Here is a 16,098-nt window from a genome sequence, read left to right as displayed (position 1 = left end):
TTTATTGTTGCCTTAGCCTATATTAGCTTATATTAGCTTAGCTATAATCTTCCAAACAACATTAAGCCATGAAATCTGGCATTTCTGAACAAAACAGCTACAAACAGCTACAGTCAGACCTGGCTGTTTCCACTAATCTACAGTCCGTCACTGTATCACCAGTGGCCATTCGCTGATATGGTCCCTATCCGGACACGTCCTGTCTGGAGAAGATTCCAGTCTTTTCTTGGTGCTTTTACTGGGTTACCTGCACCGAAGTGCAAGTAGAATTAATTTACACACTTCTAAGAATCTACAAGTGAAGTTTCATATTTGTACATGAACCTCTACATGTCAAATTAGTAAACAAATGTGGTTTGGTGAGAGAAAGCAGTAAGAACGTTTGGGCGACGCTCAGCCTGAGGGTATCAGGTGGTGGTTTACATTCAAAATGGAAATGAAGAAGATTTTATGGTATATTTTGGAGCTGGTAAAGCATGTCATTTTATTGTGAAGGACTGAAGTAGCTTAGCTCCCCTTGTTTCTACTATTCTGCTGTATTAACTGCCATAACATATAAGTCATATTCACATTATTATAGTTACTGTTACTCTTTGGTTGCTTGCATCTCTGGAAGTGTGTCTGTCTGTCTCTCTCTGTCCATCTGTCTGTCTGTCTTTGTCTCTCTCTGTCCATCTGTCCTTCTTTTCTCTCTTTCTCTCTCCTTTTCTTCCTCCCCAACCGGTGCAGACAGATGTCCGTCCTCCATAGAGCTGGGTCTGTTCCACGTTCCTGTCTGTTAAAGGGAAGGTTTTCGTTGCCACCGTCCTCTACGGGGGAATTGTTGGGTCTATGTAAATCATAAATAAGTCATAGAGTGTGGTCTTTACTTACTCTGTAAAGTGTCCTGAGATAACTTTTGTTATGATTTGGCACTATAAATAGAATAAAATCGAATTGAATTGAAGTACGTTCCTGGATGTTTTGAAAACATTGATGTTAATGTGGACGACCAGCAGCTCCAGTATTTACGGCGAGGAGGGTGTCCGACGAGAGGAGTATATGGCTAACGTTAATTCACCGGTGTCAGCGTCCTTTAGAACGTCTACTGTATAATAATACATGGTTACAAAAGTAAGAAGTTAGACTTTGGTTTAACACCATTAAATAAATGTTTAACATTACACGATCATTCATATTTGTAGGTTAAACAGAAGGTTTGATAGAATTTAAAAACTGCCCGACTGGTGACATTAATCCGTTACACAGTGCTGTTGTAAGATACTCAAACAATCCAACGTTAATAAATAAACTGAACACAACCATAAAGACCTCTCCGGGAACCATCACCTTATCGTGGTGGAGAGGTTTGTGTGTCCCTGTGAACCTGAGGGCTGTGTTGTCTGGAGCTTAATGCTCCTGGTAGGGTCTCCCATGGCAAAGTGGTCTCAGGCGAGGGGCCGGACTAAGAATGGTTCACAAAGACTCAATGGACAAACAACAAAGAGGAAGAGAGACCCTGCCCGGAGGAAGCCCGGGCCCCCCGTCTGCAGCCCGAAAAAGTGACGTGGCACCTCCCTCCTCTCCATCCTGTGGGCCCACCACTCGCAGGAGGAACCACTTGGGTCGGGTGCGCTGCTGCACGGGTGGCAGTGAAGGTGAGGGGCCTCGACGGACCAGACAAGGGGAGCAGAAGCTGGCTCTTGGGACGTGGAATGTCACCTCTCTGTCGGGGAAGGAGCCGGAGCTTGTGCGGGAGGTGGAGCGCTACCAGTTAGATCTGGTGGGGCTTACCTCCACACACAGTCTCGGTTCTGGAACCGTTCTCCTGGATAGGGGTTGGACACTATTCTTCTCTGGAGTTGCCCAGGGTGTGAGGCGCCGGGCGGGTGTGGGGATACTCACAAACCCCCGGCTGAGCGCCGCGGTGTTGGAGTTCACCCCGGTGGATGAGAGGGTCGCCTCCTTACGCCTGCGGGTGGTAGGGGGGAAAACTCTGAGTGTTGTTTGTGCATATGCACCAAACAGCAGTTCAGAGTATTCGGCCTTCTTGGAGACCCTGAATGGAGTCCTGCATGGGGCTCCAGTAGGGGACTCCATAGTTCTGCTGGGAGACTTCAACGCCCACGTGGGCAATGATGGAGACACCTGGAGAGGCGTGATTGGGAGGAACGGCCTCCCTGATCTAATTCCGAGTGGTCGTCAGTTATTAGACTTCTGTGCTAGTCACGGATTATCTATAACTAACACCATGTTCGAACATAAGGATGCTCATAAGTGTACGTGGTACCAGAGCACCCTAGGCCCAAGGTCGATGATCGATTTTGTGATCGTATCATTTGATCTGAGGCCGCATGTTTTGGACACTCGGGTGAAGAGAGGGGCAGAGCTGTCAACTGATCACCATCTGGTGATGAGTTGTATCAGAGGATGGGGGAAGATTCTGGACAGACCAGGTAAACCCAAACGAGTAGTGCGGGTGAACTGGGAACGTCTGGAGGAGGCCCCTGTCCGAGAGATCTTCAACTCACACCTCCGGCGGAGCTTTTCTGGCATCCCTGTGGAGGTTGGGGGCATTGAACCGGAGTGGGCAATGTTCAAAGCTTCCATTGCTGAAGCTGCAGCGGTGAGCTGTGGCCTCAAGGTCTTAGGTGCCTCAAGGGGCGGTAACCCTCGAACACCGTGGTGGACACCGGTGGTCAGGGAAGCTGTCCGACTGAAGAAGGAGGCCTTCCGGGATATGCTATCCCAGAAGACTCCGGAGGCAGTTGCAAGGTACCGACAGGCCAGACGGGCTGCAGCCTCTGCTGTGTCAGAGGCAAAGCAGCGGGTGTGGGAGGAGTTTGGAGAAGCCATGGAGAAGGACTTTCGGGCGGCACCAAGGTGCTTCTGGAAAACCATTCGACATCTCAGGAGGGGGAAATGGGGAACCGTCCAAGCTGTTTACAGTAAAGACGGGACGCTGGTGACCTCAGCCGATGAGGTAATCGGGCGGTGGAAGGAGCACTTTGAGGAACTCCTTAATCCGACTAACACACCCTCTTTTGTAGAGGCAGAGCTGGAGGCTGATGGGGAATCATTGTCAATATCCCTGGCGGAAGTCACTGAGGTAGTCAAACAACTCCACAGTGGCAAAGCCCCAGGGGTTGATGAGATTCGTCCAGAAATGCTGAAAACTTTGGGTTGGAAGGGGCTGTCTTGGTTGACACGCCTCTTCAACATTGCGTGGAAGTCTGGGACAGTGCCAAGGGAGTGGCAGACCGGGGTGGTGGTTCCTCTTTTTAAAAAGGGGGACCAGAGGGTGTGTGCCAATTACAGGGGTATCACACTACTCAGCCTCCCTGGTAAAGTCTACTCCAAGGTGCTGGAAAGGAGGGTTCATCCTATAGTCGAACCTCAGATTGAAGAGGAACAATGTGGATTCCGTCCTGGACGTGGAACAACGGACCAGCTCTTCATTCTCGCAAGGATCCTGGAGGGGGCCTGGGAGTATGCTCATCCAGTCTACATGTGTTTTGTGGATCTGGAGAAGGCATATGACCGGGTTCCTAGGGAGATACTGCGGGCGTATGGGGTGAGGGGGTCACTTCTGTGGGCCATCCAATCTCTGTACACCCAAAGTGAGAGCTGTGTCCGGATCCTCGGGAGTAAGTCGGATTCGTTTCCGGTGGGGGTTGGCCTCCGCCAGGGGTGCGCTTTGTCACCAATCCTGTTCGTGATTTTCATGGACAGGATTTCAAGGCGTAGTCGTGGTGGGGAGGAGTTGCAGTTCGTGGGCTGAGGATCTCGTCTCTGCTTTTCGCAGATGATGTGGTCCTGATGGCATCGTCGGTCAGTGACCTTCAGCACTCACTGGATCGGTTCGCAGCCGAGTGTGAAACGTCTGGGATGAGGATCAGCATCTCTAAATCTGAGGCCATGGCTCTTAGCAGGAAACCGGTGGATTGCTTACTCCAGGTAGGGAATGAGTCCTTACCCCAAGTGAAGGAGTTCAAGTACCTCGGGATCATGTTCACGAGTGAGGGGACGATGGAGCGTGAGTTTGGCCGGAGAATCGGAGCAGCGGGGGCGGTGTTGCAGTCGCTCTACCGCACCGTTGTGACGAAAAGAGAGCTGAGCCGGAAGGCAAAGCTCTCGATCTACCGGTCAATCTTCATTCCTACCCTCACCTATGGTCATGAAAGTTGGGTCATGACCGAAAGAACGAGGTCGCGAGTACAAGCGGCCGAAATGGGTTTTCTCAGGAGGGTGGCTGGAGTCTCCATTAGAGATAGGGTGAGAAGTTCAGCCATCCGTGAGGAACTCGGAGTAGAGCCGCTGCTCCTTAGCGTTGAAAGGAGCCAGTTGAGGTGGTTCGGGCATCTAGTAAGGATGCCCCCTGGGCGCCTCCCTAGGGAGGTGTTCCAGGCACGTCCAGCTGGGAGGAGGCCTCGGGGAAGACCCAGGACTAGGTGGAGAGATTATATCTCCACACTGGCCTGGGAACGCCCTCGGGATCCCCCAGTGAGAGCTGGTTAATGTGGCCTGGGAAAGGGAAGTTTGGGGTCCCCTGCTAAAGCTGCTGCCCCCGCGACCCGACCCCGGATAAGCGGATGAAGATGAGATGAGATGAGACAACCATAAAGACACACTACCATAATAGCAAATGTAATGCTAAGGTGACATTTACCCACACAGGTAAAATAACATCAGGACATGGTAGCTAATTTACATTTCTTTAACTTGGACAAAATAACTTATCATAACACATCAGTTACAGTTCTAACAGGTCTGACTGTTGTTATTTGTAATAGGTTTTGTTTAGAAATGCTGGATTTCATGGTTTATTGTTGTTTGGAAGATTAAAGCTAAGCTAATATAAGCTAATATAGGCTAAACGATACAGCTTCTGTGGCCTTACATCTAACATTAATTATAGCTCAGTAAAGTAGCATGGGTTGTTGTTCTGTATTTTATCCATATTATAATAATAATGGTACTCACTAACGTTACCTGAATGTTTACCGTAGCTATGGCAACGACAACAAGCTAGCGTTTCAACAACAATAAGCCATAAAGATAGAATTCAGCACTTTTGAACCAAACCAGTCCCAACTCCCAACAGTCAAAGCCCTCAGGACCTGAACCATGTGCTGTCACAAGTTCAAATATCAGAGAAGAAGTAGAAATCCCTCTGTGACACAGCACCGTCCTCACAGCTGCTTTACTGGGAAATATGAAAAAAATGTTGTTTTTGTCTTCTAGTGATTTTAACTTTTGTTATCATAACTAGAAAACAAAAATCAAATAAAACTCCTTGTAATTCAATTTTGATTTTTTTTTTCATTTTTTGAAAACAAAAATCAAATAACCGTTTTTTAATATCCATTTGTGAATTAAAAATCCAGTGACCAAAAGATACACGAAGCGAGCAGCAAAACGGCTTAGTCAGCGTTGTATCATCTCCTCATGTAGTGGCGTGGGTGAAACAGATATTTACAGAAACATAGAAATTACGCACTATAGCTTTAAAATGGATGGCAACATGATTTTTCAATTAAGAATCATCTCTGCAGTAGTTAATAACGCATATCACATGCCATTGGTTCAAGTTCACTTTGCCATGGACACCCCGCTCTTAATGTCCTGGGAACGCCACTGCTGCTAACACTGTAATACTATGTGAAAGTCCCACTCCAGTGGCTGCGACAATACGGGAGCGAGCATCTGACATCATGCCATAGCCCCGAGTGAGTGACAGCAGCCTATTAATGGCATTAGTCTAATGGAAGCCAGTCAAAGTGCAGCTGCTTTGGGAAATATTAACAACACATCAGTCCCTGTGTCGAGCCCTGTCCGTAGGCTCCGAGTCTACTGAAATGATGAACTCCTGGCCAGAGAAGCCTGTTTCGATGCGATAAAGTTGGAGGCACAATGGTCATAAAACATGAATATCATGCACACTGAGCCTCTGGCTAACTTACCGAGGAGCCTGCCCAGAAGGGACACGAGTTTCGGATGGGGGGGGAGTTGCTGAGGGACAGAGCTCCGAAGCACAGCGCCACCATGGAACCGCCGAGGAGCAGCTGCAACAAGCCCAGCGAGAGCAGCGGCCGCCCGGGCAGCAGCAGCCGAGAGCCACCGCCGGCAATCCGGGATGAGGCGGACAAGCCACGGGGTCGGTTTCGGTAAGACGGCTCAGCGAGCTGCGAAGCCCCGATAACCGGACAGCAGGACCCCGGCAACACCACCGGGAGTGACATCTGAGGCCCGGCGGGCAAGACGAAAAACAAAGAATGTCTTGGAGCTCGAGTTTCTCCACAGGAGCGTTGTTTTCACGGATTCAAGGGTGGGTCCACGCGGAGTTCAGTGTAGCAGCTCGGTGCCCCGGCCATGACGGTGTCCCCTTTTAGATAACATGCTCGCTGCAGGGCTGGAGGCTCGGCTCGACTTTCACATATGGCAGCGGGTTGAGAAAAGTGAGGACGGGGGAGGGGCCGAGCAGCCATGTGTGACATGTAAACAGGACGCACTGTCTTCTTGAACCTTCAAAAACACCACGGCCTCACAGCATTACACACATGTAGCCTTTTTAGCTCCGTATCAGGCCTGGCGCCAACTTTTAAAGGGTATGGGCCTGAATAGAGAAAGGGCACCCCCAGAGGCGGACCTCCCATTAAAGTGAAATTCCGGTGTAAAATCCTCCCAGGGTCCTTTTTAGGCAAATACATTCATCAATTAAGCCATCGACACCATATTTTGTGTATGAACCACTAACGTAGATTTTCAAGAGAGCCTGCTTCAGCTAACACTGATTAGCTCGGGGCAGCGTGTTGAAGGCATTCAAACGTCTTTTTTACCCACTAATACTGCTCCAAATAAAACCAAACCTCTGCAGTAGCTTGAGAAGAGCCCCTACACATTAACTGAAGCACCAACAATGTAGTTAGTGAACCCAGAGTTAGTGAGCCCGGGCTTTAGGGTACTTGTCCCCCCTCCCTCTCCCCCCGCGCCCCAGGCCCGTTTGTACTCACACTGCCTGGGCCTCGCGCAAATGCTTCTTGCTGTCCATACGTCATCACGCGTAACACGTCACACGCATTGATTGACGTCATCGCGATGCGTCTCTTTGTTTATAAATCTTTCCATAGACCTCTGAGTTTTTGTGGGTCTTGTCCGACTGTTTTTGAATATTTTCATCCGACCAAATCTGCAGTAAACACTCTACCTCCGCATCACACCAACGTGAACCTTTCGCCGCCATTTTTGTTGTTGTTAAATGTCCGTGCATGGTCTGTCCTTCTAATTTCTATGTCCGAACAGGCGCCGGTTTTGGCCCGGTGCGGAAGGACAGTGTGAGTGCGCCCTATAGCCCGGGGCGCGGTGCGGAAGGACAGTGTGAGTGCGCCCTAAGAGTGCTCGGAGACTTGCTCCACACGCTCCGTGTAGGCGCGCAGCCATAACGCACGCTCCTGCTCCGCTCTTCTTCTGTGGTTTCTGAATCCTCTCGGAAACAGCTCGCTAAGCTCCGCTCTGTGTTGTTTTCAATCGTTTCTGTCTGGTTAAATCTGTGGTTAAATGTTGTTGTTCTCAATCGTTTCTGTCTGGTTAAATCTGTGGTTAAATGTTGTTGTTCTCAATCGTTTCTGTCTGGTTAAATCTGTGGTTAAATGTTGTTCTCAATCGTTTCTGTCTGGTTAAATCTGTGGTTAAATGTTGTTGTTCTCAATCGTTTCTGTCTGGTTAAATCTGTGGTTAAATGTTGTTGTTCTCAATCGTTTCTGTCTGGTTAAATCTGTGGTTTAAATGTTGTTGTTCTCAATTGTTTCTGTCCGGTTAAATCTGTGGTTAAATGTTGTTGTTCTCAATCGTTTCTGTCTGGTTAAATCTGTGGTTAAATTGTTGTTGTTCTCAATCGTTTTTGTCTGGTTAAATCGGTGGTTAAATGTTGTTCTCAATCGTTTCTGTCTGGTTAAATCTGTGGTTAAATGTTGTTCTCAATTGTTTCTGTCTGGTTAAATCTGTGGTTAAATGTTGTTGTTCTCAATCGTTTCTGTCTGGTTAAATCTGTGGTTAAATGTTGTTCTTAATCATTTCTGTCTGGTTAAATCTGTGGTTAAATGTTGTTGTTCTTAATCATTTCTGTCTGGTTAAATCTGGTTAAATGTTGTTCTCAATCGTTTCTGTCTGGTTAAATCTGTGGTTAAATGTTGTTGTTCTCAATTGTTTCTGTCCGGTTAAATCTGTGGTTAAATGTTGTTGTTCTCAATAGTTTCTGTCTGGTTAAATCTGTGGTTAAATGTTGTTCTCAATCGTTTCTGTCTGGTTAAATCTGTGGTTAAATTGTTGTTCTCAATCGTTTCTGTCTGGTTAAATCTGTGGTTAAATTGTTGTTGTTCTCAATCGTTTTTGTCTGGTTAAATCTGTGGTTAAATGTTGTTCTCAATCGTTTCTGTCTGGTTAAATCTGTGGTTAAATGTTGTTCTTAATCATTTCTGTCTGGTTAAATCTGTGGTTAAATGTTGTTGTTCTTAATCATTTCTGTCTGGTTATATCTGTGGTAAAATGTTGTTCTCAATGGTTTATGTCTGGTTAAATCTATGGTTAAATGTTGTTGTTCTCAATCGTTTCTGTCTGGTTAAATCTGTGGTTAAATGTTGTTCTCAATCGTTTCTGTCTGGTTAAATCTGTGGTTAAATGTTGTTGTTCTCAATCGTTTCTGTCTGGTTAAATCTGTGGTTAAATGTTGTTCTTAATCATTTCTGTCTGGTTAAATCTGTGGTTAAATGTTGTTGTTCTTAATCATTTCTGTCTGGTTAAATCTGGTTAAATGTTGTTCTCAATCGTTTCTGTCTGGTTAAATCTGTGGTTAAATGTTGTTCTCAATCGTTTCTGTCTGGTTAAATCTGTGGTTAAATTGTTGTTGTTCTCAATTGTTTCTGTCCGGTTAAATCTGTGGTTAAATGTTGTTGTTCTCAATCGTTTCTGTCTGGTTAAATCTGTGGTTAAATTGTTGTTGTTCTCAATCGTTTTTGTCTGGTTAAATCTGTGGTTAAATGTTGTTCTCAATCGTTTCTGTCTGGTTAAATCTGTGGTTAAATGTTTTTCTTAATCATTTCTGTCTGGTTAAATCTGTGGTTAAATGTTGTTGTTCTTTATCATTTCTGTCTGGTTAAATCTGTGGTAAAATGTTGTTCTCAATCGTTTATGTCTGGTTAAATCTATGGTTCAATGTTGTTGTTCTCAATCGTTTCTGTCTGGTTAAATCTGGTTAAATGTTGTTCTCAATCGTTTCTGTCTGGTTAAATCTGTGGTTAAATGGTGTTGTTCTCAATCGTTTCTGTCAGGTTAAATCTGTGGTTAAATGTTGTTGTTCTCAATCGTTTCTGTCTGGTTAAATCTGTGGTTAAATGTTGTTCTCAATCGTTTCTGTCTGGTTAAATCTGTGGTTAAATGTTGTTGTTCTCAATCGTTTCTGTCTGGTTAAATCTGTGGTTTAATGTTGTTCTCAATCGTTTCTGTCTGGTTAAATCTGTGGTTAAATTGTTGTTGTTCTCAATCGTTTCTGTCTGGTTAAATCTATGGTTAAATGTTGTTGTTCTCAATCGTTTCTGTCTGGTTAAATCTGTGGTTAAATGTTGTTCTCAATCGTTTCTGTCTGGTTAAATCTGTGGTTAAATTATTGTTGTTCTCAATCGTTTCTGTCTGGTTAAATCTATGGTTAAATGTTGTTGTTCTCAATCGTTTCTGTCTGGTTAAATCTGTGGTTAAATGTTTTTTGTTCTCAATCGTTTCTGTCTGGTTAAATCTGTGGTTAAATGTTGTTCTCAATCGTTTCTGGCTGGTTAAATCTTTGGTTAAATGTTGTTGTTCTCAATCGTTTCTGTCTGGTTAAATCTGTGGTTAAATGTTGTTGTTCTCAATTGTTTCTGTCTGGTTAAATCTGTGGTTAAATGTTGTTGTTCTCAATCGTTTCTGTCTGGTTAAATCTGTGGTTAAACGTTGTTCTCAATCGTTTCTGTCTGGTTAAATCTGTGGTTAAATGTTGTTCTCAATCGTTTCTGTCTGGTTAAATCTGTGGTTAAATGTTGTTGTTCTCAATCGTTTCTGTCTGGTTAAATCTGTGGTTAAATGTTGTTCTTAATCATTTCTGTCTGGTTAAATCTGTGGTTAAATGTTGTTGTTCTTAATCATTTCTGTCTGGTTAAATCTGGTTAAATGTTGTTCTCAATCGTTTCTGTCTGGTTAAATCTGTGGTTAAATGTTGTTGTTCTCAATCGTTTCTGTCTGGTTAAATCTGGTTAAATGTTGTTCTCAATCGTTTCTGTCTGGTTAAATCTGTGGTTAAATGTTGTTGTTCTCAGTCGTTTCTGTCTGGTTAAATCTGTGGTTAAATGTTGTTGTTCTCAATCGTTTCTGTCTGGTTAAATCTGTGGTTAAATGTTGTTGTTCTCAATCGTTTCTGTCTGGTTAAATCTGTGGTTAAATGTTGTTGTTCTCAATCGTTTCTGTCTGGTTAAATCTGTGGTTAAATGTTGTTCTCAATCGTTTCTGTCTGGTTAAATCTGTGGTTAAATGTTGTTGTTCTCAATTGTTTCTGTCTGGTTAAATCTGTGGTTAAATGTTGTTGTTCTCAATAGTTTCTGTCTGGTTAAATCTGTGGTTAAATGTTGTTCTCAATCGTTTCTGTCTGGTTAAATCTGTGGTTAAATTGTTGTTGTTCTCAATTGTTTCTGTCCGGTTAAATCTGTGGTTAAATGTTGTTGTTCTCAATCGTTTCTGTCTGGTTAAATCTGTGGTTAAATTGTTGTTGTTCTCAATCGTTTTTGTCTGGTTAAATCTGTGGTTAAATGTTGTTCTCAATCGTTTCTGTCTGGTTAAATCTGTGGTTAAATGTTTTTCTTAATCATTTCTGTCTGGTTAAATCTGTGGTTAAATGTTGTTGTTCTTAATCATTTCTGTCTGGTTAAATCTGTGGTTAAATGTTGTTCTCAATCGTTTATGTCTGGTTAAATCTATGGTTCAATGTTGTTGTTCTCAATCGTTTCTGTCTGGTTAAATCTGGTTAAATGTTGTTCTCAATCGTTTCTGTCTGGTTAAATCTGTGGTTAAATGGTGTTGTTCTCAATCGTTTCTGTCTGGTTAAATCTGTGGTTAAATGTTGTTGTTCTCAATCGTTTCTGTCTGGTTAAATCTGTGGTTAAATGTTGTTCTCAATCGTTTCTGTCTGGTTAAATCTGTGGTTAAATGTTGTTGTTCTCAATCGTTTCTGTCTGGTTAAATCTGTGGTTTAATGTTGTTCTCAATCGTTTCTGTCTGGTTAAATCTGTGGTTAAATTGTTGTTGTTCTCAATCGTTTCTGTCTGGTTAAATCTATGGTTAAATGTTGTTGTTCTCAATCGTTTCTGTCTGGTTAAATCTGTGGTTAAATGTTGTTCTCAATCGTTTCTGTCTGGTTAAATCTGTGGTTAAATTATTGTTGTTCTCAATCGTTTCTGTCTGGTTAAATCTATGGTTAAATGTTGTTGTTCTCAATCGTTTCTGTCTGGTTAAATCTGTGGTTAAATGTTTTTTGTTCTCAATCGTTTCTGTCTGGTTAAATCTGTGGTTAAATGTTGTTCTCAATCGTTTCTGGCTGGTTAAATCTTTGGTTAAATGTTGTTGGTCTCAATCGTTTCTGTCTGGTTAAATCTGTGGTTAAATGTTGTTGTTCTCAATCGTTTCTGTCTCGTTAAATCTGTGGTTAAACTGTTGTTGTTCTCAATCGTTTCTGTCTGGTTAAATCTATGGTTAAATGTTGTTGTTCTCAATCGTTTCTGTCTGGTTAAATCTGTGGTTAAATGTTGTTCTCAATCGTTTCTGTCTGGTTAAATCTGTGGTTAAATGTTATTCTCAATCGTTTCTGTCTGGTTAAAACTGTGGTTAAATGTTATTCTCAATCTTTTCTGTCTGGTTAAATCTGTGGTTAAATGTTGTTGTTCTCAATCATTTTTGTCCGGTTAAATCCGTGGTTAAATGTTGTTGTTCTCAATCGTTTCTGTCTGGTTAAATCCGTGGTTAAATCCCCACAGCTCCGTGTAGGCGCGCAGCCATAACACACGCGCGCCTACACAGAGAACGGGCAGAGAAGTTTTTGGTTCTGTCACGGTGAAGCCTGTGTTTACATAAGGCATTTTTAAAAAAATCCTGCTACTTTGCGTTTATGTTACGTTAATTTTTGATGAATAAACTAATGTTTCATATGTGCTCATCAGCCTGATTTGTAGTGGAGTAGAAATATAAAGTAGCATGTAAATTAAAAACTCAAAGGAGAAGAGCTTCAAACTTTACTTTAGTCCAATAATTGAGTGAAAACCTCTGGTTCACAGGTTTGTTCATTTAAGAAGGATTGCTTTTTGACAAGCTTGTTGCTTGTTGAGGCCTATGACTATTTACATTGATAAAATAAAGACAATAAATGTGATCCTATGTCACTGCATTGTTTTACAATATCCACTGATGTGATGCTCATTTTTCTTCTTCTTCCTTCTCACCTTGAAGGCAAACAATTGTTTACCTTTTGGCCAAATAAATATATAAACGCGCAAATCTCCTACTGTTTCAAAATCTCACTTCACTTTCATTTAACATTGTTACAGTAATCCCTGCCCCATTTTTTCAGTTTTTGCATGATAGCATGACATGTTTTTAAGAATATCTGATTAAAAAATAATCTGATTATTAGGCTCTAGATGTCATGAACGGTGCGGGGAAATAACACAGGGAGACTGGACCCAAATGCAGACACGGACACGGAGTAAAAGTACAAACAAATATTTAATATAAACAACAAAACGGGAATAACTACAGGGGAAACAAGAACATTAAAGACGAGACGGTCGAGGGTAACAGGAACGAGGAAACAACGGACGGTCAGGGATCAGGACAGGAAAACAGGAACGCGGGTACTACGGAGGGAAACAAACAAAACAACAATTAACCACTAACAACACGGAGCGAAAAAGCAGGTTCACCTCCGGCTTCTTATACCCCTGGAGGTGATCAGCGTAACTCGCTGTGGCTGGGGTGGAACCAGGCTTACCTGTTCCTGGACAAAAACCAACACACAGGGGAGACACATGCAGGGAAAAACAGACAGAGGGAGACGAACTCACACAAAAGGGAGAGAGAAGGGACTGACAGAACCAAATCCAACACTAGATCTGATACATGGTATTTACAGAATCTAAAAAAAATAGAAAAAAACAACCGAACCGTGAATCGAAAACCGTGATAAGAACTGAACAGTGGATTTTGTGAACCGTTCCACCCTTACCAAATGCAATCCAAAAAGGAAGGAGCCCAGTGATGATTTATTCCAGAAAATTACATAAACGTTGTGGTTTGTGGCAGTTTGGTGAAAAGTCCAACACAGCTTTCCCTGCAGCACCGAAACTTTACCCAGATCTCAGGGGGCAGGGGGTGTATGTTACCGGAAGACGCACAGTGAGTGCAGGCACGGGTAAAGCGGACTAGCCTGCAACTTGATGGTTCAATGGTTCGTGTTTGTATCTTTCCCACTTGCGAAACAAAAATAAAAGTTTCAACCCAGAAACTTTTCATAGGCTGCCATTGCCGTACTCTGACCGTGCTCTGATAAACCAGTGGATTATTGTTTTAAATCTGGACATTGAGACGCTGATGGAGACACTTAGGCAGAGGGATAATTGTGTCTGCAGCAAACCACAACGTTTACGTGTTTTGCTGGAATGAATCATCAATGGGCTCCTTCCTTTTGGATTGACTTTGTAATCTACTTGAATGGAGCAGCTGGTACCGGGGCTAGTAGGTAAGTCTTTAAATTTTAATGAATTCTGTGTTCACATACTACATTGTTGGTGCTTTTGTTAATGTGTCAGGACACTTATCATTACTGCTGCAGAGGTTTGGTGTTATCATGAGCAGTACTAGTGGTTAAAAAAGGTTTTAATGCGTTCAACTCGCCGCCCCAAGCTTATCCATGTTAGCTGAAGCAGGCTGTTAGCGACTCTACGGAAAATCTACATTAATAGTTCATACACGAAAAAAATTGCCTCAATGGCTTATTTGATGACCCAATTTGCCTTAAAAGACCCTGTGATGACACCAGAATTTCCTTTTAAGGCGAATTAGGCTATTGCCTTAGGCCCCCAACCAGTTTCCCCCACCCCAACCAGCAGGGGCCCACAGCCACTGGCCAGTAGCGTACTGCACTTCCCGTATCTGAGCCCTCGGCATATTCATATTTTTCTGTTTCCCGCACTTTTTACTACCATTCAATTCATTTGTAACATGTCGTAACACGTTTTTCCGAGCTGTCCTGCATCATGAACAGGCAGCAGCATACTAATCACCTGTGGGCCGTGGCCGGGTGATTGAATACTACCGCTAATAATGTACAGCAAACCATCCAGCAATACGCACAAAACCTGCACTTCTTCAAAACAACCGTGTTGAGTAATACTGTTGTCTGTTGATACTGATTCATTCATTTGTGTGGTGGTGTTTCCATAAGTGACAAGAGGGTTTGCTCTTCATTCAACTGTACAAACAGATGGTTTAGGAACACACCATGTTAACATTAGCTTTGTCATGCTAATTAAATAGCCGCACTTGCGCCATGACTTGAATACAGCCTGCTATTTATCACACAGACACTAGATGCTAATCTGGAGCAGCGGGAGGATTCGAGCTGTGAGGGTCGGTGTTTTACAGTCTATGAGCATGGTAATGTGTAATATCAGCTTAAATCATAGATCATAAATGCTGGCTGCCAAAAACTTTATTTCATATCATAGCTGGTGTAATCTCCACTAGAGACACGGGCCTCTCACCCCCGTTTATCTAGTAACATCTTCTGTTAGCCTAGTTCCCGGACGGTGGAGCTAATGTGGCTAATTCCGTAAACATCACCCACACAGATTGATCTCCCTCCCCCCAATGTCACATCAATGCCCTTATTTGGTAAGAGGAAATGAGGAGGAGTCAAAGTCAGACAAGACGGCGACTCCCAGAGGCGAATATGATTGGATCAAGTAGAGAGAATGGACCCCAGCGGAGAGGCTACGTTAATTTTTTTTTTTTTATACAGTCTATGGTTTATACACAAATGTTTAAATTGAACATTGCATAGGGCATGACGTTTTTGTAGGTGATTGGCATTCCAGACAAATAACAGTTTCATCATATATGGCTATGTGTCGTGATTGGATCAGGACAGTCCTCCTCTCCTTTTTAGTCTTTGTTTTTGTCCCCCCTCTGTCAGTGTTTTTCTGTACGTGCTCCCCTTTCTGTTTCCCTGGTTTGAGTTTGTTTTCCTGGCAGGTGATTCTTGTTGGCATTGATCACCTGCCACTTTGTATATTAAGCCAGTCCTGAGCCTCATTTGGTGCCGGATCATCATTCCACATACTCTTACACACCCAGATGTCTACCTGCGTACCTGCCTCCTGTGTTCATCCCCCGTGATAAGTTTGTCTCAGTTCTTTCTTGTTTTTGCCTTTGTTTTTAGTGTACCTTTTGTAAAATAAGTTTATTAAATTTGTTAATACTGTCTCCTGAGTTCCGTGTCTGCATTTGGGTCCCATCCTCCGTGTATTCTCTGTCACCCCACGTGACACTATGTGTTGATCAGGTCATCCTTTGTTTAACAATGTTCATTGATGTTTATCCATGATTTCTAATAATAATTCTCCAATGGCTTTTTTGTGCAAACCATTGGCCCATAGGCTATTACGAAAGCAACTACTTGAGCGCTAGTTAAAGCCCAAATTACACAAAAAAAACGTATTGAGTTGAAATCATTTGGTCCCCCCCAGTTCAAAAATCTCATCTGCGTGGCAAGATGGCGGCGCGCGCGGGAGCAGCGGCTCTTAGCTCTCCAACTTGGTGTTTTGTTTCATTACTTTTTTTTAATGTTTTGTTGGACTTTTGCACTACAGCCATCACATATAGTCGCCAGAACCTAATCGACCTGGGCCTAAGGCACACTCTGTAACTGGCGACTATCAGCAAAAACACAACTTCCCGGAGGACATCGTGAGACCACCGGGATCTCCGTGAATGGTCATCCCGCCCAGGAGGCGGCGGAGAGAGAGGAAGCAGAAGCGAGGATGCCGGTCG

At 43.5% G+C, this 16,098-nt stretch overlaps 1 protein-coding gene across 3 annotated transcripts in view; it reads right to left on the bottom strand.

Annotated features, from left to right (window-relative positions):
- The window catches only part of fam189a2 (family with sequence similarity 189 member A2), a 50,295-nt gene extending 43,714 nt beyond the window's left edge, over positions 1-6,581 (bottom strand). Inside the window, exon 1 of one of the 3 annotated variants that reach the window (XM_083911954.1) lies at positions 5,943-6,581. In XM_083911954.1, coding sequence (XP_083768080.1) covers positions 5,943-6,221 — 279 coding nt within the window. In that variant the 5' untranslated portion in view covers positions 6,222-6,581. The remainder of the gene's footprint in view (positions 1-5,942) is intronic. The other 2 variants (XM_083911953.1, XM_083911955.1) reach the window with 2 other exon arrangements.
- Positions 6,582-16,098: the final 9,517 nt, after the last annotated feature.

The sequence above is a fragment of the Echiichthys vipera genome (genome assembly GCF_963691815.1).
Source record: "Echiichthys vipera genome assembly, chromosome: 4".
Taxonomy (NCBI): Eukaryota; Metazoa; Chordata; class Actinopteri; order Perciformes; family Trachinidae; genus Echiichthys; species Echiichthys vipera.
This window is presented reverse-complemented; position numbering and strand designations above follow the sequence as displayed.